The sequence below is a fragment of the Euleptes europaea genome, chromosome 2 (genome assembly GCF_029931775.1).
Source record: "Euleptes europaea isolate rEulEur1 chromosome 2, rEulEur1.hap1, whole genome shotgun sequence".
Classification (NCBI taxonomy): domain Eukaryota; kingdom Metazoa; phylum Chordata; class Lepidosauria; order Squamata; family Sphaerodactylidae; genus Euleptes; species Euleptes europaea.
The window spans coordinates 137,641,919-137,668,286 of NC_079313.1; the positions used below are offsets into that span (position 1 = coordinate 137,641,919).

At 50.2% G+C, this 26,368-nt stretch overlaps 1 protein-coding gene across 1 annotated transcript in view; it reads right to left on the bottom strand.

Annotated features, from left to right (window-relative positions):
- BCL2L1 (BCL2 like 1) overlaps positions 1-26,368 on the bottom strand; it is a 57,433-nt gene continuing 31,065 nt past the window's right edge. The window contains exon 2 of the mRNA XM_056844096.1: positions 1-252. Within this exon, the coding sequence (XP_056700074.1) occupies positions 115-252 (138 nt within the window). The 3' untranslated portion in view covers positions 1-114. The remainder of the gene's footprint in view (positions 253-26,368) is intronic.

Consider the following 26,368-nt stretch of genomic DNA (forward strand, 5'->3'; position numbering starts at 1 on the left):
CCCCCCCCGTCCCCCCCTGGAATGATCACAAAGCTGAGGAGCAAGCAGAATGCAGCGTGTTCCTCGGCAGGCAGTCGCGCAGGAGCGCCGGCCAAGGTAAGAGTCCATGTCAGGCTATTTGCGGCTTAGCAGGGAGCCCAGGAGGACGACGCCGGCCACGGTGGCCCCCGTCAACAGCCACTTGTTGAAGCGTTCCTTGCCCTTCCGGCTCTTGGCGGCAGCGTCGTTCCCATAGAGATCCACAAAACGTTCCTGCAAGACGAGAGAGAAAAGAGGGTGAGATGTGGCCATAAAAGGAGAAGAGTTGGTTTTCATATGTCGACTTTCTCCACCACTTCAGGAAGACTCAAACCGGATTACAATCACCTTCCCTTCCCCTCTCCACAACAGACACTCTGTGAGGTAGGTGGGGCTGAGAGAGCTCTAACAGAGCTGTGGCTAGCCCAAGGTCACCCAGCTGGCTTCATGTGTAGGAGTGGGGAAACCAACCCGGTTCACCAAATTAGCATCCGCTGCTCATGTGGAGGAGTGGGGAAACCAACTCAGTTCACCAGATCAGAGTCCACCTCTCCAAACCACCACTCTTAACCACTACACCATCCTGGCTCTCAAAGGGAGGTAGGGTGTTCCACTGCCACAGAAGCCAATGGGGAGACGTGGATGTGGCGTGTTCAAGAGGTGTGTGTCCCAATCCAGTTCAAGAAGAAAAAGGGCTGATAGCAGAGGTAGTAGTAGTAGTAGTAATAGTAACAGAAGTGGTAGCAAGAACCACCCTGAGAAAGGAAGCCAAGGCACCATCTATTCTTACTGAGACGTGGATTCACAGAATTCCGGAAAAGGGGCCCGGTGAGTGCAGGAGGTGAGCAACGGGAAGGGGATGAACCCAACCCCCAATTCCTGGCTAACTGAGAGAAGGTGCTGGTTGTCCTCCCATTGGTTCCGAAGGTGCGGCTGACTGTGCAAACATGGCAGTCCAGAACTCCACGATGCCCACCAGTGCTTGCAAGGGGCCCACCAAGGCTGCCCAAAACACCTCAAGGGGTAGTTCTGCTCCAGTGCCCCACTTCTCCCCCTTGGAAACAAAGAGGCATCACTGGCTGGCTGGGAGGCACACCCAGCCCCTCTTTGCAGGTCCCAATTTGCAGGGATGCCTGTTGGATTCAAGCAGGCTAATTGCTTTGCAATGTGGAGAGAATCTGAAAGGGTCCTGTCTCAGGGTCCAGCCAGCCATCTATATGGTGTTTTATGTCACAATTAGCATTTGTTGAAATGAGCATCTTGATGGGAGATGGAAACAGTGAACCCAACCAGCCATTCTGAACGCTTACAGTCACATATCCATGACTGTGCAATGCAATGCATGAACCTGCCTTCTACTGAGTCAGACCTTTGGTCCATCAAGGTCAGTATTGTCTACTCAGACTGGCAGCGGCTCTCCAGGGTCTCAAGCTGAGGTCTTTCAAATCACCTACTGCCAGATCTTTTTTAACTGGAGATGTTGGGGATTGAACCTGAGACCTTCTACATGCCAAGCAAATGCTCTACTGCTGAGCCACGGCCCCTCCCCTAATGCAAACAGCATCATTTATTCCAAGGGCAGAATTAAGTATCCATATCTAGATGGTGTTGGAGGACAGTGTTACGGATACTGTGGACTGCCAAAAAACAACAACAACAACAACAAATCAGTGGGTTCTAGATGAAATCAAACCGGAACTGATCCCAGAACCTAAAATGATTCAACTGAGGCTGTAGTACTTTGGGCACATTATGAGAAGACCAGAGTCACTGGAAAGGACAATCATGCTAGGAAAAGCTGAAGGCAGCAGGAAAAGAGGAAGACCCAACAAGAGATGGATTGACTCTATCAAGGAAGCCACGGCCCCCAGTTTGCAAGACCTGAGCAAGGCTGTTAATGATAGGACGTTTTGGAGGACTTTGATTCATAGGGTCGCCATGAGTTGGAAGCCACTTGATGGCGCTTAACACACACACACATCTAGAGCATCAGAGAGCCAGTGTGGTATAGTTGTTAAGAGCAGCAGATTCTATTCTGGAGATCTGGGTTTGACTCCCCACTCTTCCACATGAAGCCTTGGGCTAGTCACAGTTCTCTCAGAACTCTCTCAGCCCACCCGGAGGCAGGCAATGGCAAACCACCACTGAACCTCTCTTGCCTTCAAAACCCAGTAGGGATGCCATAAGTCATCTTTGTTGCCCTCCTCTGGACCCGTTCCAGCTTGTCTACATCTTTCTTAAATTTTGGTACCCAAAACTGAACACAATACTCTAGATGAGGTCTAACCAGAGCAGAGTAAAGCGATACCATCACTTCGCGTGATCTGGACACTCTACTTCTGTTGATGCAGCCCAAGATCGCATTTGCCTTTTCAAGCTACCGCATCAAGACTGGTGAAATCTCAGCAGCCAGGATGTTCCATTATAAGGTTTAGGGTTACACTGAATAAACTCTTGTCCTTCTCCAAAGCAAAGCAGAACTATGAAAAATTAAGGAAGCGGCATGGAAATGCATTTGTGCAATTTGCTTCATATTTCAATAATGTTCCTTCTCTCTTTTGGTGTGCATGTAACTGTAATATCCTTGTAAGACCTGTGCGGATCCATAGGGAGGAGAGGGAAGCCGCCTGCCAGGGAAACGTTCGCAGAGCTGTCCGGATCAGCACCGCAGAAGGGTGCCGAGCGAGACGCTACGGAGAAGCTACATTAGGCAGTTACTTAGCAACAGCTCAGAATAGATGGGCTTATTGCTGACTTAGTAGATCTCTTTGGGTTGCCTCGGCCCCTCTCTTTGGGGAAGGAAACGGCTGGGACTTTCAGGCTGGCTTGCGTCTGGAAGGAAGGAAGGAAGCCACCAAATCCAAACCGAGCACAAAAGACAAGATCAGCATATGAACACTCCCCTCAACCACAACCGTTACCCCAATTCTGTAGCAACGTATGCCCTTTTTTCATGACCACGGAAGGCTGCCAATGTTCTGCAGCCACCTTTGGATACTGTAGTGGTTAAGAGTGGTGGACTCTGATCTGGAGTACCAGGTTTGATTCCACGTTTAAATTGCGGTGCCCCAAACTGAACACAGTACTCTAGTTGAGGTCTAACCAGAGCGGAGTAAAGCGATACCATCACTTCGTATGATCTGGACACTATACTTCTGTTGATGCAGCCCAAGACCGCATTTGCCTTTTTGGCTACCGCATCACACTGCTGACTCATGTTCAGTGTTTGGTTTACTAAGACCCCAAGATCCTTTTTGCGCACACTACTGCTCAGACAAGTCTCCCCCATCCTATAATTATGCATTTGATTTTTCCTACCTAAATGCAGAACTTTACATTTATCTCTGCTGAAATGCATTTTATTGGTTTTAGCCCGATTCTCCAGCCTGTCAAGATCATCCTGTAACCTGGCTCTGTCTTCAACTGCATTTGCTACCCCTCTCAATTTAGTATCACCTGCAAATCCCCTCTATACCTTCATCCAAGGAGGGTATCTTGGCTATCTTCTGGGCATGGAGTAGGGGTCACTGGGGGTGTGGGGAGGGAGGTATTTGTGAATTCCCTGCATTGTGCAGGGAATTGGACTAGATGACCCTGGTGGTCCCTTCCAACTCTATGATTCTATGATTCTACTGCCTAAATGACAGTCTTTCTATAACAATCTTGCTTTGGGAATCGTTGCCCCTTAGCTTCCCAACCACCTGGGCCCTCTTCCCAGCCCCCACATCGCCCCCAAAGCTGCAGCTGCCCTAGGGCTTGTATAAGGTTCTAGTCTTGAGCCAAACGCACAAGTTTTCCTTCTTTTATAGAAGCTGGACTGTGAACATGCTCTTTTGCTCTCTCAGGAGGCTGGAGTGTTCATGAGTATTCCGTGCCCATCACCCCAGCTCAGCTAACCAGTGTCACACACTTCAATGACACAAACACAACACACAGAGGATGTGCCAGGATTAAGTATGCAGATTATTTATTGCAACTGCAGAAATGAGTCACAAAACTGATTTTATTTTTTGGTTGCAGAAGAAGAGTTGGTTTTTATATGCCAACTTTCTCTGCCACTTAAGGAACAATCAAACCTTCTTACAATCACTTTCCTTTTCCCTCCCCACAACAGACACCCTGTGAGGTAGGTGGGGCTGAGAGAGTTCTTAATAGAACTGTAACTTGCCCAAGGTCACCCAGCTGGCTTCGTGTGGAGGAATGGGGTAACCAACCCGGTTTACCAGATTAGTCTCCGCTGCTCACGTGGAGGAGTGGGGAATAAGAACATATGAAAGGACCTGCTGGATCAGACCAAGGTCCATCAAGTCCAGCAGTCTGTTCACACAGTGGCCAACCAGGTGCCTCTAGGAAGCCACTAACAAGACGAGTGCAGCAGCACCATCCTGCCTGTGTTCCACCGCACCCAAAATAATAGGCATGCTCCTCTGATACTAGAGAGAATAGGTATGCAGCATGACTAGTATCCATTCTAACTAATAGCCATGAATACCCCTTTCCTCCATGAATATGTCCATTCCCCTCTTAAATCAAACCCAGTTCTCCAGATCAGAGTCCACCGCTCCAAACCACCACACCACGCTGGCAGACTTTGAGATACACACATCCATGGTTTGTTTGTTTAGTTCAGTTAGACACTGGCAATGAAGCCAGGGAGCAGGGGGTTCTCAGGAGGTCTCCCATCCAGACCCATGTGCACCTCGAGCCTCCGAACCATCGCCCAGAGGCCCAGCTCAAACACCTAGAAAGAGAAGCGGAGCGATCCCTGGCTTGCGGGGCAAGAACAGGAAGGCAGCTGATGTCTGGAGCACAGGATCTATCACGAGTGAAGGCAGTATGAAGAAAAGCCACAAGCTTGAAGGAGGAGGCGCACCACGAGATTTGAGCACATGAATGCAGCCCCACCACCTCCTAACCTCAAGACTGCAGTGGGACTAGGTTCTGACTGGCGGATACATTTGCCTGGCATGCGTGCCATTGCCAAGGGCGCCTCGAGGACAAACACCGCATGATTTCAGGGTTTGGCCAAGTGCCCCCCCCTCCTTCTTGGCCTAAGGACTACCCCAGAGGCCCAGAAGAACACCGAAGAGAACAAAGTGAAGGCCTGCCTGTTCCTAGAAAGCCCCTGAATATTGCTGAGTATTGCTCTCACCCACATCTTTAAGCTGCTTACCACAACCATGAGGGCTAGCAGCTTGCCTCCAAGAAAAGGGAGTGTGGGAGCACCGGGTATAGCTGTCGTGGCAGAAAAGAGGCGCAATGCGCCGTGCGGACTTCTCCTTGATTCATAGGTTTGCCAACCTCCAGGTATTAGCTGGAGATCTCCTGCTATTATAACTGATCTCATTCCGATAAAGATTAGTTCACCTGGAGAAAATGGCCACTTTGGCAACTGGACTCTGTGGCATTGAAGCCCCTCCCCTCCCCAAACCCCATCCTCCTCAGGCTTCGCCCCAAAAAATTCCCGCCAGTGGCGACCTGGAAACCCTATTGATTCACCCTCTCCTTGTTGCTAGTTGCAGACTGACCCTTTCCTTGGCCTCCCCTTCAACATCGCTTTGGCTGTCCCGTGATTCTCAACTATTTGGAAAATCAGAGCATGGAGTCCAAGCATCAGCTGAGGCCAGAGCAGCATAGAGAAAAAAACGGAACAATTTCTTCATGCGCTGCTGATGCAACCCAAAACAGTCGGGGCATCTTCTTCTCCCTCCCAAGATCTCCACCTGCCGTTTTATTATTCATCTGTGATCTTTTACAACTCTCTAATCCTGCTCAGCAGAGCTGCTGCTGCTGCTGGCCACCCCCCCCCCCCACTCTGCCTGAGTTTTACATTTGCTTCTTGCATCCAGGTTCAGCAAACAACCAAACCACAAGAGAACATGATCCCCCTGCAGCCCTGCGAGCTATCAGTAGCCCCGCAAACCCGCCGGGGAGAACAAAGAAGCAGATCTGCCTCTCTGGGGCTTCGGCCAGTCTGAGAAAAGCTTCCAAAGGAACCAGGCAGACAGTCCAGGGAGCAGGCGGACGTCCGGATCAATCTTCTTGGCAGGTAAACGGGCCTTGCTCACAAGAAGGGGCAAATCCGGGCGTCTCTGCGAGGAGAGACTGAGACAGCAGGAAGCTGCACACAGCCTGACGCAGCGGGAAATCTGAACTCCGGACCCTTGCCCCCACTAAATGCACCGGGGGCCGGGAAAGCCGCTGCTATGACTGGGGAAGCAGTTTTATTTGCTTACTTGATTCATTTATGTTCTGCCTTTCTCCTCTCACACTGGGGACCCAAAGCAGCTTACTTCATTCTCCTCCCCTCCATGTTATCTTCACAACAACCTTGCGAGGTAGGTTACGATGAACCCGAGTCTCCCAGATCACAGTCCGGGGTGTGTGTGTGTGCGCCTAACTCTTCCCCTTACCATTTTCCAAGCATAAATCACACACACACACCAATTGTTATTCACTCCATATAGGTGGAGAGATTCCTTTGAAATGTGGTGTTGGAGGAGAGTGTTATGGATACCGTGGACTGCCAAAAAAACAAATGTGGGTTATAGATCGAATCAAGCCGGAACTGACTCTAGAAGCTAAAATGACTAAACTGAGACTATCGTACTTTGGTCACATTATGAGAAGACAAGAGTCACTGGAAAAGACAATCATGCTAGGAAAAGTGGAAAGCAGCAGGAAAAGAGGAAGACCTAACAAGAGATGGATTGACTCTATAAAGGAAGCCACGACCCTCAGTTTGCAAGATCTGAGCAAGGCTGTCAAAGATAGGACGTTTTGGAGGACGTTGATTCACAGGGTCACCATGAGTCGGAAGTGACTTGACGGCGCTTAACACACACACATAGGTGGAGATGATACAGCTCTGATATGAGCACAACATTCCTTCCCTGAAACACAGTGCAAACAGCAGTTTAAAGGAGGACAATTTAGGCTAGAAGAGAAGAAGAGTTGGTTTTTATATGCTGACTTTCTCTACCACTTAAGGGAGAATCAAACCTGCTTACAGTCACCTTCCCTTCCCCACAACAGACACCCTGCGAGGTAGGTGGGGTTGAGAGAGTATGACTAGCCCAAGGTCACCCAGCTGGGGAAACCAACCCAGTTTACCAGATTAGCATCCACCGCTCATGTGGAGGAGTGGGGAATCAAACCCGGTTCTCCAGATCAGACTCCACCACTCCAAACCACCACTCTTAACCACTACACTACACTGGCTTAGCCCCCACTAGCTCATTCCCTCAACCCCCCACCCCCGAGTCTGGGTTAGAAGGGCAAAGGGAGCACCACTTCAGGTTAGGTCTGAGCCCCGGCATCCCAGCATTTCAAAACTAACCTCCACCAGAGGAAGGAATTCCCCATTAGAAGAAAAAGATCTGTCCAGCTCCTTTCGCTTAGGAAAGGGGTGATTAGCAGAATGGCAGATAACGTCGTGATCTGAAACTGAATCGAGGCTGCTGTGAGTCCTGATTGTCTTTCATGCTATTTTAGTGTCGGTTGTAATGCTCCGAGTCTTTTGAAAGTCACACATGCCTGAGAGACAGGGCATTATAAAGGGACAGACAACACCCAGGGACATCTTCCAAACTCACTTCCCAAAGATCCATGTCAACATTACAGGGATTTACTCCCGGATAGACGGAGGACCGTATCAGCTGTTTAACAGGCCTGGAAAAGCACCGTCTTAACAGCCCCACCTTCTGCCCCACTGCAAGCCCCAAACTTCAGCAGGGCTTGCTGGATGACTGCAGGGCTTCCAGAGAAGCCTGTCACGCCTGGCGAGGCTACCAGTGGCATCAAGACCCATGGATTCTGGCCAGGCATCCCAGAACTGGGAAGGGGCTGTGGCTCAGTGGTAAAGCATCTGCTTGGCATGCAGAAGGTCCCAGGTTCAATCCCTGGCATCTCCAGTTAAAGGGACTAGGCAAGTAGATGATGTGAGAGACCTCTGCCTGAGACCCTGGAGAGCCACTGCCGGTCTGAGTAGACAAGACTGACCCTGATGGACTAAAGGTCTGATTCAGTATAAGGCAGCTTCACGAGGAAGATGGTGAGAGGTCTGGAGAACAAGTCCTATGAGGAAAGGTTGAAGGAGCTGGGTATGTTTAGCCTGAAGAGAAGACTCAGAGGGGATATGATAAACATCTTCAAGTACTTGAAGAGCTGTCGTATAGAGGATGGTGCTGAGTTGTTTTCTGTTGCCCTGAAGGTCGGACCAGAACCAACAGGTTGAAATTAAATCAAAAGAGTTTCCGTGTAGACATTAGGAAGAATTTTCTAACAGCTAGAGCGGTTCCTCAGCGAAACAGGCTTCCTCGGGAGGTGGTAAGCTCTCCTTCCCTGGAAGTTTTTAAGTGGAGGTTAGATGGCCATCTGTCAGCAATGCTGATTCTACGACCTTTGGCTGATCATGGGAGGTAGGGCATCTTGGCCATCTTCTGGGCATGGACTAGGGGTCCCTGGGGGTGTGTGGGGAAGGTAGTTGTGAATTTCCTGCATTGTGCAGGGGGTTGGACTAGATGACCCTGGTGATCCCTTCCAACTCTATGATTCTATGTGTTTGTGTGTTCATGTGGCTCGAGGCCACAGTGGCAGCAAGGCCCAATGGCTTGGATCCACAGTCTCCACTTAGGCCATGGAGCACACAAAACCTCCACCCCCTCCCTTGCTACCACGGAATCCGCAAAGAACCTTGAACTTCTTCCTGCTCCATCCCTCGTGGCGCCCTGGGCTAAGCAGGAAAAGGGCAAGGCACATGATGCTGGGGTTGGAAGAAAGGCAGGCTGAGACCAGGGAGGACAACCAGGGGTCAAGCCCCCCCCCCCGGACATGAGGCATTCTGGGGCAACCTTGGGCCAGAAATTCTCTCCGCCTAGCCAGCCTCACGGTGGGTTGGACACATGAACATATGAAGCTGACTTCTAGTGAATCAGACCCTTGACCCATCAAAGTCAGTATTGTCTACTCAGACCGGCAGCGGCTCTCCAGGGTCTCAGGCATGAGTCTTTCCCATCACCTACTTGCCTAGTCCCTTTAACTGGAGATGCCGGGGATTGAACCTGGGACCTTCTGCCTGCCAAGCAGATGCTCTACTACTCCCTGGGAGGGAGTCTGCAGAGCTCTTCTGCCAGCCCAGGACCTTTGCCTCCAGAGAAAAGCACCGCCAACTAGTAGAAGCGCCTGCCACATCCGACCCAGGATTACAAGGAGAAAATGGGGGCATCACGCTCCGGCGCTTCCGTTTGCACTTGGCTGACTGATTCCAGACTGGGAGTGCTGGGAGACTGCTGCTGGACCCCTTGACATTTACGCTGGGGGGTCCCGCAGGCATCCCTCTCTCCCCCGGCTTTCAGTTAAGGGGGATGATCTATTTAATTCATTTTACAGTTTGCTCTCCCTGAGAAGTGTTTTATGAGACTGGATTTGAAGGCGCTGTAGGATTTAGGCTTTATTTACGCTCCTGCTTTAATAGTTTTTCAATTGTTATGACTTTTGTGGTGTTATCTGTCTATTTATTATAGTTTCGGGTGGGTAGCCATGTCGATTTGCAGCGCAAGAGCTAGATTCAAGTCCAGCAGCACCTTAGAGCCCCAAAAGATTTTTGTGATATGAGTCAAAGCTCCGGGACCCCAAAATACTTGTTGGTCTATAAGGTGCTGCTGGACTCGAATCTCTTTATTGTTTGAATTTGTAAGCTGCCTCAAACAGGCTTCTACAGAAAGGCAGCATAGAAATCAACCACATAAATAAATATAAAAGAAATAAAATGGAGGAGAAGAGAATTATGGGTCTTCTTACTGTGTTGGAGGATGGCAGGATAAAAATGTGATAATAATTTATAATATACAGTACTGAATTCAATTTTCAGGAGGGGGGATATGGCTTTTGTATCATGAAAGCCTCTTGAACACACAAAGCTGCTTTATCCTGAGTCAGGCTATTGGTCTACCAAGGTCAGTATTGCCTGCTCAGACTGGCAGCAGCTGTCCAGGGACTCAGGCAGAGAAAGGTCTTCCACATCTCCTGCCACTAGATTCTTTCTAACTGGAGATGCTGGGGATTGAACCCGGGGCCTCCTGCTTGCCAATCAGGTGCTCCACCACTGAGACACAGCCTCTCCCTGATGCATCCAACTGGATCAGATGCACCGTTGGTCTAACCTGGCAATGCTCTTCTTATGTAAGACGCTCCTCCCCCCCCCCCCCCGTCCTGCTGGAATGGCCTCTACTTTGCCCCAGGCCAAACTGGACTTCCTTCCATCTCATCGGTCACTGGAGCCCGCATTTGAAGCGTTGCCAGGCTGCGGTGAATGCGCGTTCAGCAATCTGACCTGAACCGGAATGACCGTCGGGAGGCCCCACAGATGCCAGTTCTATCCATGGCCCCATGCTACTCAGGCCATCTGGCTCCCTTTGCCAGGTTACTGGTTGGAGCTGTGACGTCTGCAAAGAGACACGTTGACTATAGTCTGGGATGCGTGCATGAACACAAGAAGCTGTCCGAATGTCAGTCTATCAAGGTCGGTGTTGGATACTCTGATGGGCGGCAGCTCTCTAGGGTACCCAGCGCCTGATCCTTTCAACTGGAGATGCTGGGGGCTGAACCTGCGACGTTATGCATGCAAAACAGATGCTCTACCACGGAGCCACGGCCTTACACCTTCTACCTGGCACTTTTAACAGGAGGTGCTGGGGATTGAACCTGGGATTTTCTGCCGGCCAAGCAGATGCTCTGCCACTGAGCCTGGGCCCCTCATTTGCACGGGGAAGCTGGATGCAGTCAGGAGAGGAGTGCACCTGTCCTTTTAAAGGCAAGCCGAGGCAGGTGCTGGCGACCTTCCCAGCAAAACACTGCTGCAATCTTGGGGCTCAACAGCTCCCCTGTTCAGCGAGGGAGGAGGTGTTTCCTGCAGCAAAACAGGCTGAAGACAGCATGGGGAAGTGGGGGAGGACTGTCAGGTTTTCACCACAGGGCCTGATTCCAGCCAGCCAACGGCGGCAGCAGGGGCTAAACTGGAGCGGTGGACCGGGTTCGATTCCCCACTCCTCCATATGAGCGATGGAGGCTAATCTGGTGAACTGGATTTGTTTCCCTGCTCCTTCACATGAAGCCAGCTGGGTGTCCTTGGGCTAGTCACAGGTCTCTTAGAGCTCTCTCAGCCCCACCTACCTCACAGGGTATCTGTTGTGGGGAGGGGAAGGGAAGGCGATTGTAAGCCGGTTTGAGTCTCCCTTAACTGGTGGAGAAAGGCGGCATATAAAAGCCAACTCTTCTTCTTCTAAACGCAGCACACGATGCCTGTGGACTGCGGAACATGCTGAGCTGCACGTTTGCAATGGGCAGGCTGGGGGGGGGGCAGAAGGGAGGAGAAATCAGGATGCCGGCAAGGAGGGTGGGTGCCCGCAGAGGATGGACTCTGGGTGCCAGAGATTCCCCCGGAAAGCAACATGCTTCAGGTTAACTACTAGGCAGCTGGGGGGGGAGGGCAAAGCACAGCCCCCCCCCTTCACCTCCTTCTTCCCCTCGGCCTGGAAATATGCAGCAGTACGAAATATGGGATGTGATGTCATCGTGCTTTGAGCTTCCCCAGCTGCAGCAGCCAGTGCGGGGGTGGGGGGGGGGAGAGGAGATGGAGAAACCGAATATGCGGTGACATCAAGTCTCGCATTTGTATCATTTGATGTTACGGGAAAGGGAAGAGGGGGAGAGGTTGGGGTGCGGTTTAGTAACGCACGCACACACACGCTGCCGCTGCATCCGCACCTTCACAGGAGAAGCAACTTGTGGGAGGAGGAGGCGAGTCCCACATCCTGGAATTGGCTGTTCATATCAAAGCCCTTCCCTGGGTGTGATATTTGCTGGGTTTTTGAGAGCCAGCGGGGCGTATCGATTAGAGTGTTGGACTAGGATCTGGGAGTCCTGCGTTCAAATCTCCGCTCGTGCTGCGGAAGCTCTCCGGGCGACCTTGGGCCGGTCACACACTCAGCCTCACAGGGTTGTCGTGAGGATAAAATGGAGGGAGGAAGAATGAGGCAAGCCGCAGTGGGTCCACACTGGGGAGAATGATGAGGTATAAATGAAGCAAATAAATAATAAAATTGAGAAGACAGGGCATGCTTTGGTTTGGGGGGGAAGTGAAAATGATGGCGAGATGGGACCTTGCAGGCCAAAGGGGGTTCTTCTGTGAACCTAGGCAGATCATGAGAGGGAGGGCAGGAAGGGTTGCGTCAGTGTTTGGCTCTCGTGGCTCTTTCTTACATGCCCAGGAAAATGCCTATGGCCACTTTGGGGTCAGGAAGCAATTTTCCTCCAGGCAAGATTGGCCAGGGATCTTTGAGGGCTCCCCCCCATCTTCTGGCCATTGAGTATGGGATCACTAGGGGTGTGTGGGGGAGGCTGTTGTGGACTTCCTGTGCTGTGCACGGGGTTGGACTAGATGACCCTGGAGGTCCCTTCCAACTCGATGGCCTTTTATGCAGGGACATTTCCCCGTGGTCACCCCCGCCAACTGCTTCGGAGCTTCCTTTCGATTATGCACGCCTTGCCCGACCATCAGAGGTCGCCTCACATGCCGAGCTGCACGTTTGCAATGCTGGATAAAACAGCATCTGGAAAACACGGGCAAAACGTGCAGGGAGAGTGAGGCAATCTCTGACGGGCGGAAAAGGCCCTGCATAATCAGAAGGAAACCCCGAACAATCGGCAGGGGTGACTGTGGGGAAACGTCCCTGCATAAAAGGCCTGTGATTCTCAGCACCGTTTTTACAGGTCCTTTTGCTTCAAATGGGCAATGAGAGTCAAGTAAAGAAGTCTGCTTCTGGGGGGCAGAGGAGGGGGGGGGAGATCATGAAAAAGGATCTTCGTACCTTTAAGGAACACTCTGTCTCTCCCTAATTTACACATATGGAAAATTCACACATATGGAAACCTGTCTTGAGTCACGGGAGGGTGAAACAGGATGACTCATAACCTGGTACAGATTTTGGGGGGCCTTGAGCTACAAGGAAAGACGGGGTATAAATGTTTTAACGAATAAATAAAAGATGGATTTCCAGGTTCACTGGCCCACTTGAACCTGCCTTTCATTGGAAACAGATGATTTTGCTATAACTGCAGAGGGAGAGAAAAACGAAGAAGACGAAGAAGAGTTGGTTTTTATATGCCGACTTTCTCTACCACTTCAGGAAGAATCCAACCAGCTTACAGTCACCTTCCTTTCCCCTCCCCACCACAGACACCCTGTGAGGTAGGTGGGGCTGAGAGAGAGTGACTAGCCCAAGGTCACCCAGCTGGCTTCATGTGTAGGAGTGGGGAAACCAACCCGGTTCACCAGATTAACCTCCGCCACTCATATGGAAGGGCAAGGAATCAAACCTGGTTCTCCAGATCAGAGTCCACAGCTCTAACCCCCGCTCTTAACTACTACATCGTGCTGGCTCATCTGGGATCACCTGGGCCGTCAATCTGTGTAGCCGGCGTTCTTGGCGAAAAGAAAGCCCTGCCCCGTCTGGTACGGCGGGTTCCGTCTGGCTTTGACTCATGCTGACGACAAAAAAGGTCCGCTCGAAGAAGCCATACTCATTCATTGCGTCACGGGGACTGCTCCAGAAATAACCGTCAAATATCTTTCACCAGTGTCAGCTGTTAAGTGTTTACATTGCAGACCTCATGACCAGCATTAGAGGAATTGTGAAATTGCTTCCTCTGACTCGGCAATGTGCATTTTGAATGAAATGTCAGAGAGATACCGAAGGGCTGATGTCACTGCACACGCAGACCAAGAAAAATGTTATCAAGCCACCCCGGGGTGGGGTGGGGGGAAAGAAAAGCGCATGAGGAATGCCTGGTGTTTTCACATTGTCCTCCTAGTCGATTTCAGAAGAGGTTTTCTCAAAGTTGGGTGTCGACACATAAGGAACGACTGCTCTCATAAGTAGTGAGACTCCTCTGGAAAAGAAACAATTGTACTTGCCAAAAAAGTTATGGCTATGTCCAAATTATGGAAGAATCCCAGGAGCACATGAAGCTGCCTTCTACTGAATCAGATCCTTGGTCCATCGAAGTCAGTATTGTCTACTCAGACCGGCAGCGGCTCTCCAGGGTCTCAGGCAGAGGTCTTTCACACCACCTAGTTGCCTAGTCCCTTCAACTGGAGATGCCGGGGATTGAACCTGGGACCTTCTGCATACCAAGCAGATGCTCTGCAAACTGAGCCACAGCTCCTCCCCTTTGCTTAACTCAGGGAGAAGGTGATTTGGCACACATACTGTCAAAGAATAATGGTTCAGGGGTACCAGGTTCAACAGCTTAGGGCCCTCAAGTTTTCTTAACCGGGAGCAGCAATTTCTGCTGACACCCCCCCACCCGGTTCCCACTGCAGACCCTCCCTCACCTGCCTGCTTACCCCCCTTTCCATTGCAGACCCATGCTTTCCCCCTATGCTGTTCCAAAGGGTCCAGTGATCCCCAGAAACCAAACACGGCTCCATGGGAGTTGCATGAAATCGCCACTCCCTCTTACGACAGGTCTTAAGGCTCTGGAACCGGGCAGCTGGTCCCAGGCCAAGCGTGATGTTCTCAGGCCTCTGTTTGGGCTTTTTCCTCATATACTCCAAATGCTCATCCAGGAAACTGGATTGGGAAACTGATTAATCTGAACTGTGCAGCTGCAACCAAGAAATTATGATTGGAAAGAATGATGTTTCTTCTGTCTTCAAAGAAGAAGAAGAGTTGGTTTTTATACCCCGCTTTTCTCTAGAGAGCCAGTGTGGTGTAGTGATTAAGAGCGGTGGACTCTAATCTGGTGAACCGAGTTTGTTTCCTCACTCCTCCACATGAAGCCAGCTGGGTGACCTTGGGCTAGTCACAGCTCTCTCAGCTCCACCTACCTCACAGAGTGTCTGTTGTGGGTGAGGGGAAGGGAAGCTGATTGCAAACTGGTTTGATTCTCACTTAAGTGGTAGAGAAAGTCGGCATACAGAAACCAACTCTTCTTTTTCTTCTACTATTAAGGAGTCTCAAAGGGGCTTACAATTGTCTTCCCTTCCTCTCTTCACAAGAGACACCTTGTGAGGTAGGTGGGGCTGAGAGAGTTTGGAGAGAATTGTGACTAGCCCAAGGTCCTCCAGAAGGCTTCTTGTGGAGGAGGGGGGAATCAAACCCGGTTCTCCAGATTAGAGCCCACTGCTTTTAACCAGTACACCATGCTGAGAAAGAGAGAGAGAGAGACGAACAAGATTTTTAGGATATGGGGTTACAGAGTCAAAGCTCCCTTCATCATGACTCGAACATGACTGGACTCAAAACTAGCTGGACAAACATAAGGAAATGCAAGACATTTGACTGTCATGGGAGCTGGCAGATGAAGCTCATAAAGTCTGAGGGAAACTGGTTGCCCAGCATTTGGGCAGAAGAACACTACTAGCGTGGTATAGTGGTTAAGAGCAGTGGTTTGGAGTGGTGGACTCCCATCTGGAGAACCGGGTTGGATTCCCCACTCCTCCACATGAGCAGCGGAGGCTAATCTGGTGAACTGGATTTATTTCCCCACTCCTACACATGAAGCCAACTGGGTGACCTTGGGCTAGTCACAGTTCTATTAAGAGCTCTCTCAGCCCCACCTACCTCACAGGGTATCTGTTGTGGGGAGAGGAAGGGAAGGTGATTGGAAGCCGGTTTGATTCTTCCTTAAGTGGCAGAGAAAGTCAGCAGATAGAAACCAACTCTTCTTCTTCTTCCTCCTCTTGTAGTAGTAGTAGTAGTAGTAGTAGTAGTAGTAGTAGTAGTAGTAGTGTTAACAGTCCTGAAACATTTTGGCAACGTTAACTAGAGGGCAATGGAATGACAGATTTCTCTACTCTGCCACTCCAACAGAGTCTAACATTACTCACCCGCTGGCCAAAGGTAGGCGTGGTGGGCTTTGGCTGATTTCTAAAAAGTGAAAAGAACTGCTGACCTTTCTGAACGCCACGAACGCAAAGAGGATATGACAACGGATTCAGCTGAGAAACCACATTCTGATGACCTTAAACAATTATTTGTTGGTGGCGATGATGAAAGAAAGACTCTGAGGTGCAGATGCTGGGGAGAATTGCCATCATAGTAGAGAGGCTACGGTGTTACAGTAGAAAGAAGTGATGCTGAAGCAGGTTAGCTTTTCTATTGGGACAGGCTAGGGTGGAAATTGATGACAGCCGCCTCTGCTTCCTCCAGCTGTTCAACTGCAGAGGTTTACGGTAGGCAGCAGCTCAAGATTGGAAAAACCTGGGGGCGAAAAACCTGGAGCTGGACTGGAGTGGCAAAGAACCAGCATGGTGTGTAGTGGTTAAAGCATCAGATAAGGATCTGGGAGACCCAGATTCAAATCCAGGCTCTGCCACGGAAGCTTTGCTGGGTGACCTCGAGCTGGTCACACGCTCCCAGCCTAACCTACCTCTCAGAGTTGTTGTGAGGATAAAACAGGAGAGGAGAAAGAAGTAAGCCACTTTGGGTCCCCATTGGGGTGAAAGGCAGGGTATAAATAAAGTAAATAAACTAAAGCTAAAATGACTAAACTGAGGCTGTCGTACTTTGGTCACATCATGAGAAGACAAGAGTCACAGGAAAAGACAATCATGCTAGGAAAAGTGGAGGGCAGCAGGAAAAGAGGAAGACCCAACAAGAGATGGATTGACTATCAAGGAAGCCACAGCCCTCAATTTGCAAGACTTCAGCAAGGCTGTTAAGGACAGGATGTTTTGGAGGACGCTGATTCATAGGGTGGCCATGAATCAGAAGCAACGGCACTTCACACACAAATAAATAAACAAATAAAGACTGAATGAATGAGACTTTAGGCATTTGGGATTCACTCAGGTAGAGAGCCAGCATGATGCAGTGGTTAGGAGCGTGGACTGTAATCTGGTGAACAGAGTTGGTTTCCCACTCCTACACATGAAGCCAGCCAGGTGACCTTGGGTCAGGCACTGTTCTCTTCGAGCTCTCTCACAAGATGTCTGTTGTGTGGAGAGGAAGGGAAGGAGATTGTAAGCTGGTTTGATTCTCCCTTAAAAGGTAGGAAAAGTTGGCATATAAAAACCAACTCTTCTAGAGTCTGAAGCAGGAGAGTCAAACATAAGACCCGTGGGCCGGATCCGGCCCCTTTAGAGCTCTTATCTGGCCTGTGAGCCAGATAAGGCAGCCACACACACCCGTCCTGATTTGGGCTGGCGAGGCATGGCCCGGCCCAAACAAGTGACATTTATGTCATATCCAGCCCTCGTAACAATTGAGTTCGACAGCCTTGGTCTAAAGCAACATTGACCATTTCTCCATACCTGACTGCTGTCAAATGTCACTTCCAGCACCTCAACAATCTGCCAGGGGAGGCAGGTTGCCCCTTGACAACCCGCTGTGAAAAAAAGCCCTGCAGGATCAAACCAAAGATCCATCTCGCCCGGTCTCCTGAGTCCAACAGTGAGCCAGAGGCCACTGGGAAGCTGAAGAGCCAAGTGGCACAGATGTGTGTTGCCTCTGAATACAGAGGGTCTATTTCGCAGACTTGGCTATTAGCCATTGACAGACCTCTTTTCTAGGAATCTGCCTGGTCCCTTTTAAAATCCGTCTAAACTAGCAGCCATCAGCACAGTTCGCAGGGCTCCCTCGAAGAGAATGGGCACAACAGCCAGATGATTCATCAGAGGGGACTGTGCAAGAGTCCCTCGTGGATTGTACCTCCTGGGTCAAATCTGGGACTGTCACTCCACTGACTCATTATATTTCCCCATCAAGTGACAGCAGACTTATGGCAACACCATAAGGTTTTCAAGGCAAGAGACGAACAGAGGTGGTTTGCCATTGCCTACCTCTGCATAGCAACCCTGGACTTCCTTGGTGGTCTCCCATCCATTGACTAATCAGGGTCAGCTCTCCTGAGCTTCCAAGACCTTATGAAATTGGCTAGTCTGGGCCACCCAGGTTCTGGCAGGGGGTGGAAAATTCGATCAAGCTGCAGCCAACTGATTTTTTAAAATTTTCTATTTCATCTATTTTTGTATATTATTGTTATAGTGTGTATTTATAAGATAGCTGTGAGCCATTGTGCTGTTTATTCTGTTGTAGTATCTTTTTCCAGAATAGGTTTGTTTTCATTTTTTATTGTGCTTTGCAGCCAAGAGGGGAGTCGACATATTCATGGAGGAAAGGGGTATTCATGGTTATTAGTTAAAATGGATACTAGTCATGCTGCATACCTATTCTCTCTAGTATCAGAGGAGCATGCCTATTATATTAGGTGCTGTGGAACACAGGCAGGATGGTGCTGCTGCAGTCGTCTTGTTTGTGGCTTCCTAGAGGCACCTGGTTGGCCACTGTGTGAACAGACTGCTGGACTTGATGGGCCTTGGTCTGGTCCAGCAGGGCCTTTCTTATGTTTTTATGGCAACCCCAAAGGGTTTTCAAGGAAAGAGACGATCAGAAAGGGTTTGTCATTGCCTGCCTCTGGGTAGCAGCCCAGGGCTTCCTTGGTGGTCTCCCATCCAGGGCGGACCCTACTTAGCTTCCAAAAGTTGGGAGCCTGACTTTAAGGGCACTCAAAATCCTCTGGCGTGAGAAAGTCATAAGACGTCGTCCCAGAGGGCAGGCTGTTCTTCCTACACCCCTGGGATGCATGCTGAGCCAGCGTTCAAATGGTGATCTTATATATGGATTGTTTTTAAAGGTTGGTTGTAATGTCTTTTTAAGTGTCCGTGGGCCCTAACTGGTGGAAAGGTGGTGTGCAAGTATTTTATATAAAACAATCAATAATAAATAACCGCATCACAGAACAATTACCAACATGGGCAGCAGACATGCCCCCCATGAATAACCGATTTTCATATGGGGGAGGGACACTGCAATACCTGGGGGGGGGGGGCTTAAACATATGCAACAATTTGAATTTTTTTAAAAGATCATCTTTTGATCTAGCTTTTGGGTCTGACAATTCACAAATTAGATATGATAGGAGGAAAAGTCTTGAACCTTACTTAGGCAAAAGTGGATTATACTTCTTCCCCCCCGCCCCGACCCTGTTCTTAGACCGAGGTCTTGAACAATAAAACCATAAAACTTAAATAAGACCCATCTCTAAAAACACCTCCCTTCATACAATGGATTATACCCCGTTTTAACAAATGGTCCATATCTTCTCAAGCAACTTTGGAGCAAAGGGTTCCATTCCTCTTAGAGGACTCCATGTATTGAGGACATGGACTCCTCTCCCTGCACCTGAGGCCTGGGTCCGCTTCTCTACCACAATAAAACCACTCGGGAGGGGCTATGGCTCAATGGTAGAGCATCCGCTTGGCATGCAGAAAGTCCCAGGTTCAGTCCCTGGCATCTCCAGTTGAAGGGACTAAGCAAGTAGGGGATATGAAAGACCCCTGCCTGAGACCCTGGAGAGCCGCTGCCAGTCAGAGAAAACAATACTGACTGTGATGGACCGAGGGTCTAATTCAGTATAAAGCAGTTTCTTGTGTCTCAGAACCCTGTGATTCGATGTTGCTCCAGAGTCCTACCTTAGTCCCTCTTAGTCCCAGATCTTCACTGTGAGAAAGAGGATTCCATAGACCTGGTTACCTTTTCCATCCCTACCCCTACCAAAAAAAACCTTCCATCGTTCTGTCTGGGCTTACAAACACTAAATCTGGCCAGGTCCCGCCACCTGGGGGGCACCCAGAACAAAGCCCTTCCTTTCCTCGATGCCGCCACTTCTCCTTCCTGCAGAAAAGATCCAGCCCTTTGTTCTCAGCGGGACCAATAGCCGGAGAGAGACAGAGGGAGGCGGGAGAAGGCACAAGCGGCAGGAAAGCTCTTCCTTTGTTTAGGACTCTCCCTTCAAACAATACCCCATTGTCCCCAGAGCACGTCCCACCTGCTCCGCACCCTGTGAGGGCTTGCTCCAGGGGAGGCAGAACGCCGGGGTCAAGGACCCAAGAGATGGTGATGCTGGGACACGGAAAAGCATGCAGGGTCGTGGCAGGCTCTCCTAAGGGCACCAAGGGAGCCGCAATGTGCTTCTGGCCTGCTGGGTGCTGGTCAACCCCGCTCCTCTCTGTGACTCAAGGCCACAATAAGGGGGCTCTCGGGTACCCTGCTGTTCTAAGCTAACTCCCTTCAGCCTTTGCTGGTATTCCTGAGAACCAACAGCACAGCAGTCAGGGTGGTGAGCAAAGGCTAGGGAGACAACCAAGGCCCTCTCACGTAGAAAAATTACTGGGAGACCTAGAGTTTGTCTCCCTCTCTTAGTAAGAACTTAAGAAAAGCCATGCTGGATCAGACAAAGGTCCATCAAGTCCAGCACACAGTGGCCAACCAGGTGCCTCTAGGAAGCCCACAAAGAAGACGACTGCAGCAGCATTCTCCTGCCTGTGTTCCACAGCACCTAATATAATAGGCGTGCTCCTCTGATCCTGGAGAGAATAGGTATGCATCATGACTAGTACCCATTTTGACTAGTAGCCATGGATAGCCCCTTCTCCTCCATGAACATGTCCACCCACCTCTTAAAGCCTTCCTAGCTGAAAGCCATCACCACATCCTGGGGCAGGGAGTTCCACAATTTAACTATGCATTGTGTGAAGAAATACCTCCTTTTGTCTGTTTTGAATCTCTCACCCTCCAGCCTCAGCAGATGACTCTGCATTCTAGTATTATGAGAGAGGGAGAAAAGCTTCTCCCTGTCCACTCTCTCCATACCATGCATAATTTTACAGACCTCTATCATATCTCCTCGTAACTGCCTTCTTTCCAAGCTAGTCTACCTCACAAGGTTGTCATACAGGAGGGGAGAACTGCGGGTGCTGCCCTGGACCCCTTGGAGGAAAGGCAGGAAAAAATGCCACAGATATGGACAGAGCCAGTGTGGTGCAGCGGTTAGAGTGCCGGACTAGGATCTGGGACAGCCAGGTTCGAATTCCCACTCCGCCATGGAAGCTTGCTGGGTGACCCTAACCCTAACCCTTGGGCCAGTCGCACACTCTCGGCCTAACTTCACAGGGTTGTTGTGAGGATAAAACAGCGGAGAGGAGAACAAGGTAAACCACTTTGGGTCCCCATTGAGGAGAAAGGCAGGATATAAATAAAGCAAATAAAAGAAATAATAAATAATTACAGACAGGTAGCTGTGTTAGTCTGTAGCAGCAGAAAAGAACCAGGAGTCCAGTGGCTTAAAAACTAACAAAACATATGCTGACGTAACCTTCAACCCACAAAAGTGTTAAGGTGTAATAAATTCTGCTCATCTTCAAGGTGCTGCTGGACTCCTGAGCTCTACCCCACATGGAAAGAGAATCAGAAAATGCTGCATGGACTTCACAGAGGCAATAACCCGACGTCACTGTTAACTTTTCTAAACTTTTCCATTTGGAAAAGAGATGACTGAGGGGTACAAGATTAGGGGTTTATAAAATTATGCTCGGGGTAGAAAGAGCTGACTAAGTACTATTTCTCCCTCTCCCCAAATATTAGAACTTGGGGGCATCCAATGAAGCTGATGGGCAGTAGATTCAGGACAGACAAAAGGAAATATTTCTTTACATAGCGAGTGATTAAAATGTGGATTTTGCTGCCAGAGGATGTAGCGACGGCCGCTGGCACTGACGGCTTCAAGAGGGGATTAGAAAGATTCATAAAAGAATCGGCCTATCAGTGGCTACTAGCCATGGTGACGAAAGGGAACCTCCAGATGCAGTCAACTACTGATTCCCAGTGCCAGGAGAAACATCAGGGGAAGGCTTCGGACTCTGCGCCCTGTTACTGGACCTCCAGAGGAACTGGCAGGCCACTGTGAGAGAAAGAATGATGAATTAGATGGACCCCTGGTCTGATCCAGCAGGGCTCTTCTTATGTAGGCCTCAGCTCTATGCCCTGTTCTTGCACATCCAGAGGAGCTGCTTGGCCACTGTGTGAGACAGGATGCTGGACTAGATGGACCCTCACTGGTCTGATCCAGCAGGGCTTTTCTTCAGATGTTCTTAATTTATGGCCTGCAAAGTATTCAAAAACCTTTGCCCCATTTCAGGAAGGGAACAAGGGAATACTATGTTGAGAAGAGTTGGTTTTTACCTGCCGACTTTCTCTCCCACTTAAGGAAGACTCAAACCGGCTTACAATCACCTTCCTGAAAGCATACGGGCCGCCTAAACTCCCGGACTGGACCTGGCAACCCGATATGCAGGCACACGACTACTGTTCCAGCCGTGCACCAGCCCCAAATGCTACGGGACGGCCGCTGCGCGCTCCGTTGAAACTGACATGGCCGCTCCTACGAGCTCCGTGCAGCCAGCAGCTAGGAAGCAGAAGCAAGGGCAACCTCCAGTGAACCTGAGAGGCTCCATGTTTCTGTGCAAACTCTGTTCCAGCCGCAGCCATGTAGTGGAAAGCAGTCAGTCACGTAGTCAGTGCCAACACCCCCTTTTCCCATTGCAACATCAGCAGCTTAATGGTCAATCAGCAGCGATCCTGATATCAGCGATGAGTCGTTCTTCCAGCTAAGCAGCAGCGATCCCCAGACGTTTGCAGAGATCGCGCCTATTGTTCCAGAACGTTAATCACTTCAGCAGAGATCTCCCGGTTCCTCCCGGGTTGCAAAAGCCATTGGAATCAGAATAGATTTCCAAATTCTCACCATCCCCACCCCGGTAGCCACAGATTAATCCTTTTGTCACCTTTTGTAACCTGGGAACCTAGGAGGGGTAAACCCCCTCTCCCCGCCCCCAGAAAAACAGTATATCTGAGGTGCCCCCAGCCCATTATGTTACCTTAGGTCTTTCCTGGCATCTTTGCCGTTACTCTGTTGGTTTGGGTTTTGCGCAGCCTGACCATGCTCCCTCCCGCCTTGCTGGCCAAGTCTACGGGAACCCCTTGCCCCCGCCTTTGCTATTAATTTCTTCTGTCTTAGTCTACGTGAACTTGGACAACACCTCTTCAAGAACGGTAAATATCTCCCCACCAACGATCCCTGCCACGTTGGCCTCTGTGCTTGTACTACTCTCTTTGAATTTCTTAAATTTCTCTGTATGTGTGTATGCATCACTGATTTGAAAGAAAACAACATAAACTCTTTTAATTCGGAACCCTTTGCTTCTGTCTTTATTTAAAGGTCACAGTTACCGGCTCTGGTATACAAAGGTTACTCTCGCTATATAAATATTGTAGTTTTGCCATCTTGCTTGCTAATTCCGCAAGTTAAAGAGCAATTTGGCTAACATTCCCCTCCCCTCCCCACAACAGACACCCTGTGAGGTAGGTGGGTCTAAGAGAGCTGTGACTAGCCCAAGGTCACCCAGCTGGCTTCGTGTGGAGAAGTGGGAAAACAAATCCGGTTCACCAGATTAGCCTCCGCTGCTCATGTGGAAGAGTGGGGAATCAAACCCGGTTCTCCAGATCAGACTCCACCGCTCCAAACCACCACTCTTAACCACCACAACACACTGGAAGCAAAGAGGCATCCTTTTAACTGGACAGAAAGCAAAGAGGGCAGAAACACCATAGGAGGATGGCCACGAGCATTGGCTAGGTAGTCTGGGCAGTATCCCATCCCTCCTCTCACCGGAAAGCTCTCTAGGCAAGTCCTGCGTGGCTTCCGTCATTCTGTACAGCGACTAGCGTGCTGTTGGCACACAGTAAATGTTAACAGCTAGAAACAGCTTGCGGGGGGGGGGGGGGAGGCACAGTGGAAATCCAACACAGAATGCTTCAAGGCACAAAGAAATGCCGAGGAGCGGCCAGCTGGATTCTCCAGGAGTGATAGCATCCAGCTCGCGGAAATCTAGTTCCAAGAAAGCCCTCCTTCTAAGAAAAGAAATGTTTGCGGAGGGAGAGATAACTGTCCTCAAACAAGAGCTAAGAGCTATAAGGAGCAGCAAATCGTCCGGAGGGGCCACCTACAGGGCCCTGGCTCCCATAGAGGGTGGCGTGCAGACAGCGGGCACAGAGAGACCCTTGGGTGACCACAGAGTGTCCACATGCCACGCACTGTGGTTTGGGGAAGCGGGGGGAGTCACGACGTTTGCAGCATTCTCCTCTTGCATCATCTGCTCTTTGCAGTATCTATGTTTTCATTCCCTTCTGCCCACATAACATTGGGTAATGCTGGAAAGAGTGGACCTGCAGTGCGTGGGGGGTGGATATAGCTTCTGCCTGTCACTCTGCTAGATGCCAACCGGCACATGATGTGCAAAAACAAGCCAAAAAAAATGCAGCCCAAGCCCCGAAGGAGGCAGGCAGGAGACGTGAGAGGACGAGAGCCACCCAGCCCGCAGAGGCAGAGGCTGAGCTGTGGGTAACTTGAGCTGGCTGCCCCTCTGCAATGCAGCTCGCACAGAGTCTGCACCGCTTGCAGCAGGGACAGCTTGATAAATGATGACAACGCCTTCTCCTGAGTCAGACCATCGATCCATTGAGGCCGGCATGGTCTGCTATGATTCACCACGGCTCTCCAAGGTCTTCAGAGCGGGCTTTCTTAGCCTGGATACCCACATGAAACTGCCGCACACTGAATCAGACCCTCGCTCCATCGAGGAATGTGTTGCCATCTCAGACTCAGGCAGTGGCTCTCCAGGGTTTCAGGATGAGGTCTTTCCCATCCCCTTATGCCTGGTATTTTTAACTGGAGATGTGTGTATGTGTTAAGCGCCATCAAGTAGCATCCGACTCATGGCGACCCTATGAATCAGTGTCCTCCAAAAACGTCCTATCCTTAAAAGCCTTGCTCAGATCTTGCAAACTGAGGGCCGTGGCTTCCTTTGTAGAGTCAATCCACCTCTTGTTGGGTCTTCCTCTTTTTACTGGAGATGCCGGGGATTAAATCTGGTACCTTCTGCATGCAAAGCAGATGCTCCACCACTAAGCCACATCCCCTCCCCAATCATGAGACGCTGCCTTATACTGAATCAGACCCTTGGTCCATCAAGGTCAGTATTGTCTACTCAGACTGGCAGTAGCTCCTCATCAGAGGTCTTTCACATCACCTAGTGCCTGGTCCTTTCAACCGGGGTTCTAACCTCAATGGACTGATGTTCTGGTTCAGCTTGGTGTAGTGGTTCAGCTTGGTGTAGTGGTTAAAAGTGGCGGACTCTAATCTGGAGAACCGGGTTTGATTCCCCTCCACATGAAGCCAACAGGGTGACCCTGGGCTAGTCAGTTCTCTTGGAGCTCTCTGAGCCCCACCAACCTCACAAGGTGTCTGTACTGGGGAGAGGAATGGAAGGAGATTGTAAGCCAGTTTGATTCTCCTTAAAAAGGTAGAGAAAATTGGCGTATAAAAACCAAATTCTTCACGTGCGAGAATGAAAGCTAAACAAGACAGGGTCTTGGGCCAAGTGTCTTCCACCGCCCGTCGTAACTGAGAGGGGAGGGGAGCAAAGCTTGTCTGCTCTCCCTGTTAGGAGGTCTGAACCCAGGTAAGGGTCCCAACAGGTTCCTGAGTTTAAAAGGCGGATGGGAGAAAGGAAGCTGGAGTTGAGAAAGCGGACTCCAAACTCACCAGAGGACCCCATAACAATGGAAGAAGGTCATAGAACAACAGAATCAAAGAGTTGGAAGGGGCCAAACAGGCAATCCAGCCCAAACCCCTGCCCAATGCAGGATCAGCCTAGGCCAACGGTTCCCAAACTGTGCTCCACGGAGCACAGTGTGGTGTAGTGGTTAAGAGCGGTGGTTTGCAGAGGTGGACTCTAATCTGGAGAACCAGGTTTGATTCCCCACTCCTCCACATGAGCGGCGGAGGCTAATCTGGTGAACTGGGTTGGTTTCCCCACTCCTCCACATGAATCCAGCTGGGTGACCTTGGGCAAGTTACAGCTCTGTTAGAGCTCTCTCAGCCCCACCTACCTCACAGGGGGGGAGGGGAGGGGAAGTTGTGGGGAGGGGAAGGGAAGGTGATTGTATGCCGGTTTGAGTCTTCCTTAAGTGGTGGATAAAATTGGCATATAAAAACCAACTCTTTTCCTCCTTCTTCACTTGGTGGTCCGCAGAACATCTCCTAGTGCCCCGTGAAGAGATTGGAAAGAAAAATATACTGGTTTAGTATATAGGTGGTAGGTGAAAATTAGTACTCTGTGACGAATTTCTCTCCTGAAAAGTGCTCTATGACTCAAAAAGTTTGGGAACCGCTGGCCTAGAGCATGACTAACAAGTCTTTGACCAGGCCAGTGTCAGCAGAGCTGGTTCTCCCCCAGCCTCCGCTTCAGGTGCCCTGAAGAGAAGGCAGCACGAGGCCTCGTGTGCTCCCAGCCATCAGGTGACCCCAGAGGCCTGTCATCTCTCAAGCCTGCCCTACCATTATAGAATCATAGAATCATAAAGTTGGAAGAGACCACCAGGGTCAT